Source organism: Pyrus communis, chromosome 10 (genome assembly GCF_041283825.1).
Source record: "Pyrus communis isolate YQ-2024b chromosome 10, ASM4128382v1, whole genome shotgun sequence".
In the NCBI taxonomy this organism is placed as follows: domain Eukaryota; kingdom Viridiplantae; phylum Streptophyta; class Magnoliopsida; order Rosales; family Rosaceae; genus Pyrus; species Pyrus communis.
The window spans coordinates 5,550,864-5,556,863 of NC_142574.1; the positions used below are offsets into that span (position 1 = coordinate 5,550,864).

The 6,000-nt window shown below is 37.0% G+C and overlaps 1 protein-coding gene across 2 annotated transcripts; it reads left to right on the forward strand.

The window, feature by feature from the left end:
• Positions 1–583: 583 nt before the first annotated feature.
• LOC137729319 (SH3 domain-containing protein 2) lies at positions 584–5,434 on the forward strand. Of its 2 annotated transcripts, XM_068468235.2 has the most exons (10): positions 584–826; positions 2,087–2,209; positions 2,292–2,361; positions 2,456–2,607; positions 3,585–3,686; positions 3,869–4,069; positions 4,221–4,283; positions 4,395–4,547; positions 4,650–4,724; positions 5,159–5,434. In XM_068468235.2, exons 1-10 carry the CDS (start codon positions 767–769, stop codon positions 5,273–5,275), a joined length of 1,116 nt encoding a protein of 371 aa, XP_068324336.2. In that variant the 5' UTR covers positions 584–766; the 3' UTR covers positions 5,276–5,434. The 2 variants fall into 2 exon arrangements, with proteins under 2 accessions (XP_068324336.2, XP_088534950.1); XM_088678824.1 differs by lacking the exon at positions 4,650–4,724 and having other exon boundaries at positions 586–826.
• The last annotated feature ends 566 nt before the right edge of the window (positions 5,435–6,000 follow it).

A 6,000-nucleotide genomic window follows, 5' to 3' on the forward strand; every position in this document is an offset into this window, starting at 1 on the left:
CTTACGAATAAAGAAAATTACCATCAGATGCAGTCCTAAATGGAAAAATGGCAAATGATGATCATGTTAATTACAAAGTTAATTTCATTCCTATTTTTGTCATTTGGATTCCATCTATATAAACAACACATTCAAAATATTAAAAAATTAAGAGGGTGTATTCAATTGGGAATTTGAGAGATTTTAATGGAGTTTAACTGATTTGTAGAGTTTCCATGTAAAATTTTAATTCAATTACCTCGAAATCTCATGGGAAGATGTGAGATTTGCAGATGCTTAAAATACACTACAAAATCTCTATAATTCCCTTTAATTCTTCAACTCTTCCAAATTCTTTAAATTCAAATTCTAATTGAATACACCTGGAATGTTGTAAACTTCTTTAAAATTCTAATTGAATACACAATGATTTCTAAGGATTTTAATAAATTATCTTAAAATTCTGATTGAATACTTATTGACTTTCAAAGAGTCACTTCAAATCCCAACTGAGTACCTCTAAATTCATTAAAAGAAGTAAAATTTCTCAAAATCCCGAATAAGCCCCTGAAATATAAAACAAATCTGAGTTCAAATAGGTGAAATGTCTGCAGGCACACGACCAAAAAAAAAAGCTCAAACAGCTCCATCAAAGCAATTCCCTACCATTTTATATGAAACCGAAGCCGGCCTGCCTGCCTTCATCTCTCTCTCTCTCTCTCTCTCTCTTACAAATTCAGTTGGTGGAGACCTCAAACACTCGCCAGATTTGGCCCTTCAGTTTTGAATGGAAGCTATCAGAAAGCAAGCCACCCGGCTTCGCGAACAGGTCGCCAGGCAGCAACAGGTACCCTCAACCCACAATCCTAATTCCCACCAGATCCATTTTTATTTCAATCTCTTTCAATCTCTAAATCCCTGTCCTGAATCCATATTTGATGCCTCATTTGTTACCAAATTTTAATTCCCCGCTGTGTTAGCTCAATTTTTCATTTTTTCCAAGTCTTTTCTTTTTCTCTTTCTTTTTTCTTGGTGAAATTTGCAATCTTGTTCTGCTGGCAATGCTTTTATCTCAGTTGGGTTTGAGATTCTTGATTCACTTCGCATGGTGTGATGCAACGCAATGCATTTGCTTTTCAAAGTCTTAATCTTTTATGAATTTTGTTGATTGAGATTCGATATGCAACCGAAATTTGGTGTAATATGTAATGAGGATAGGCGATGCATTGCTCCGATAACCTTCTTGGAATCTGATGGTTTATTTTGAGATTTTCATTTGGTGAATTGAGAAATGATATGTGGAGGATTGCAAAAAGAAGATATGGGTAGAACAATTTACTGCAGTTCTTGGTCCATACCCCTTAAAAAATTATAGCCTAGAGTTTGTGTTATGGGATGCAGGTCAAGCTTATTCATCCAATGAAACGTAATGTTGTTAGTATGTTTAACGCCTCAATGTATTGCTCCAATAACATCTTTGGAATCTGATGGTTGATCTTGGAAGCTTCATTGGTGAACTGAGAAATGTGTCTGTGGAGGATTGCAAGCAGAAGATTTCGGTAGAATATTTTAATACGTTTATTATTCCATATCTCGGATAATTGTAGCCTAGAAGTGTGTTTTATGGGATGCAGGTCATGATAAGTAAATGTGTTCTTCTTATGTTTTACATGGCAATGTGCCCTTAAAGAAATTGGGTGGCAATGTGTTTTGATCATGGGCACATTACAGATGGTCATGGCAGCACACTGATTACCTTGGTGTCTAAAGTGCAGCTGGAAAACTATTAACCATTTAAGAAAGTTGTGCTAACGATGTGTTAAGGGATTTCAGTTTATGTTGTAATTTTATTTTTCATGTCACGTTTTCTGTTCATGTGGTCATATTCCTACACATGTACCAAAAAAGTACATGGTGTATCTTCAACGACTATCTATCAATTTGAAGCTCCCGTATATTTCCATCCTTCTCTGTTATTAACGATGTTTTTAAGTGAACAAATAACATGGCTAAACTTGAGTGTATGTTTGTTGTAACAAAGGTTTACTTACATTTCATTTTCATTTAAGTGTAACAGACAATCTGATTACTTTTCGTTTTATTTTAGGCTGTCCTCAAGCAGTTTGGAGCTGGAGGATACGGAGGTTCAGATAATTTAGTAACTGATGAGGCAGAACTCGTGCAGCATCAGAAACTTGAAAAGCTTTACATATCAACACGTGCCGGCAAGGTGGCCTACTTCCTTTCTTGCCTCCTCTAATTTCAGTTAATGTTTTTACCTCTACTTATAGAAATTTTAATTCATGTTGTAGCATTATCAAAGGGATATTGTTCGTGGTGTGGAGGGATATATTGTCACCGGGTCCAAACAAGTTGAAATAGGTGAGTTCGTAACTTATGTCACTTGTCAAGCTCAAAGCTGATTTCACAAGGCCTAATATTCATATTAAAAACCATAACCTTAATTATTGGATAGGAACGAAGTTGTCAGAAGATAGTAGGAAATATGGTGCTGAAAATACGTGTACTAGTGGAAGTACATTATCAAGAGCTTCCTTAAGCTATGGGCGAGCTCGTGCTCAAATGGAGAAGGAGAGGGGGAATCTGTTGAAAGCTCTTGGTACACAGGTGTGACAAAATTTTCTTCACTTAGATGCATAATTCTATAGATACGACTTTTGCATATGTTTCTGAAATGGTGGAATGAGTAATACATTTTCATACTGATTTTATAATTTATTTGCGTGATAATTGTAATGCATTTTTTCTTTTTGGCCGTAGGGGGTTGGACTATACAGTTGCTCAGAAAACTTTAAATTTAATTATCCCAGGTTTAATGTTAGAATCCGTTTATTAGACAAGTGAAGAGGGGGTGGATTCAGATACAAAATTCTACCTCTTCTTCTGTATACAACTTTGTGACAATAGTGAACCCAAGTTGTTGCATCAAGAGCTTTCCATGCATAAACTTATGTAGAATGAAGCACTCAAATTGGCAGCTTTGTTATGTTTAGTTGTTTACTTTAGTTACACTAGATATGACAAAACAAGTTATTTTTCTCTTCTGAGATATTTTCTGACTAAATGTGCCAAGGAAATTCTTATGGCAACTAAGATTTTGTAGATTTATAGAACCAACAGTCTACGTCATTCTTTGTACAGGGATACTGCATTAATAAATTGTTGCATTCCACCATGTTCCTGCCATTCACAATATTTCTGGTACAACTTCATGAGATGCAGTCTCTAGTGTTTTCTTTTGGTTGTTGTGTTCCAATTTCTTTAACCTCAAAGCCATACCTTACTGGTGGGTAGAACAGAGGATGTTATTGACGTCTATATCCTGTTTAGATTCTGTTCTCCTAGTTTAATCTTTACCGCATTCCACCTCCAAAATTAAATTTCCAAAAGGCATCATCCAAGCTCATTTTGCACATCCAACATTGATTATATGCTTAAAGTACATTTTGTTCTTCTTGACATTTTATTTCGGTCATCCTTTACTTTGTAAATACCTTTGTATGATTTAATTTGAAATCGTTCATTCCTTCTTACTGCTATCAGAGGTTAAGTTTGTGTGACACGGTGTTTAAAAATACTATTAGGTGGCAGAGCCATTAAGAGCAATGGTAATGGGGGCTCCACTGGAGGATGCTCGGCATCTTGCTCAACGTTATGATAGAATGCGACAAGAAGCTGAAGCTCAGGTATCTTTAATCTGTGTTTACCAGAGACTTTCTGAGTGTTTTCTTCCCACAACAATATTATATACTGGAATCAGTGTGGGTCAACTGGTGCACCTTCTATTCATGCAAATTGGTGAAAGCTAATTCATCTGGTGGATTTCTTGTACAAGTATGTCATTGTGCGTTCTTTTGAACCTAGACAGGCTATTGAAGTTTACAAACGCCAAGCAAAAGTGCGGGAAACACCAGGAAATTCAGAAAATGTTATGAAACTGGAAGCTGCAGAGTCGAAGCTGCAAGATCTGAAGTCAAATATGGCAATATTAGGGAAGGAAGCTGCTGCAGCAATGGCAGCTGTTGAGGCTCAACAACAGAGGTTGACACTCCAGCGACTCATTGCCATGGTAGTACAAGTTTTGTGAATATATATTTCGAGTTAAATATGTTAAGCCTAAGTAAATGTTTACGTGTTATTTATTGGGAATTAATGTTTAAACTTTCTTCTTGTTCTTATCTAAATGTCTTTCTTCTTGTCAATTTTGTTCTGGAATGAAGGTTGAGGCAGAGCGTACTTATCATCAGAGGATCCTTCAGATACTTGATCAACTTGAAGGAGAGGTTGCACCCCCCTCCCAAATAAACTAATTTTCTCAACTATGCAAAATCCCATTTTTTATTTCTGTGTCAATTGATGATTTTCGGTAATGTGTTTTTTTCTGATATTGATAGATGGTATCAGAACGACAACGGATTGAAGCACCTCCTAGCCCTACTGTTGAAACCACCATGCCTCCACCTCCATCTTATGAAGAAGTTAACGGCATATATGCTTCTCAAACACATAATGGATCGTCGAACAGCATGGATTACTTCTTAGGGGAGGTTAGTAATCAATGAAATTTCTGAATTCTAATTGCTTGTATGATGCAACCGCTGCACTTGAAGGCTGTTCATTTGTGTTGTTTATTTGTCAATTTATTGCAGGTTATGTTTACATATCAAGCTGTGTCTGACATAGAGCTCAGTTTGTCAGTTGGCGATTATGTTGTTGTGCGAAAGGTTTACAACTTACTTAGATGTTATATTTCAACTACCTTGATCCTTAAATTCTGAATTCGGGTTGGCCCAGGGCTTGGATTGGACCAACCTAAGATAATCTAAATGGAAAAATGAGCACGATCTATCGTTTTAATTGTGATAACTAATACATACCAACTGGATCCACTTTATGTTGGGTTGAGAACAATTAAACCTTGCAACAATAAGGCTTGATCCGGTTGGTTTTTGCAGATTTCAGATGCCTGTCATCTGAGGCAAGTCAGTGAATCCAGGTTGCAGGTTGCAGTTCTTGTTACTTTATTTGCACACGTGTCTGCTGCTTGTGTTGAATAAATAAAACAATCAAACGAGAAGGAAGGCGTATGCCTAAATTATTGTAGTGCATTATTGTTGATGCGAGTTTCTAGGTTGATTATGTTTTGTTCTTTCTACAGGTGACAAACAACGGTTGGGCGGAAGGCGAATGCAAAGGCAAAGCAGGTTGGTTCCCGTTTGGATACATCGAAAGAAGGGAACGAGTTCTCGCAAGCAAGGTGACGGAAGTGTTCTAGCGTTTGTGCATGGGACACAGCGTTTTTCGATTCTTTTTGTTTCCTCTAAATGTGTATTTTTGTTACTTAATGTACTTAATGATGGAGAATACGTTGGTTCAAATAGAATAACAGTGTATCGTATTGATTGATATAAGTATCGTTTCTTTACTGATTTCATCTCTGCCTTGAACAACTTGGTACAATTGTCCTTGTCTGTTTCATATCCAACAGCTAGATTTCTCAGTTATCTTACATATTTTCTCTCCTGCGCAACAAATCGTGCGCGCATGGGTTGGGATGACCTGGTTGGGTCTAAAGATGTCATAGCGACACTCCAACAATAACCATGTACGACGCCACAACAATGCTAATGATACTTCAACAATCCAACGACAGTGTTTCGACAAAGCCATTGGTTGTGCAAGGCCGGATTTTGACTTCTTCTTGTTGTTGTTGGAGTGTCGTCATGGTAACATTAGACTCAATTGGGTCATGTGCAAGCCATACGCACAAAATCCGTTCGCAGCAGTGAAAACCTGTATTGAGTTATATTGACGTAGATTTTGGTATTATTCTTGGTTTGAGGTTTTACCATGCAGCTTTTACTTGGCAAGATTTTAACAAATGCCACATATACGCAACCCCATCATCGTAATCCTGTTTTTGTCAATGATTGAATGTGCGGCTCTAAGAAGGGGTGGAGGGTTTGAACTCGAGATGTAGTGGGTTGAAGAAGAAGACAC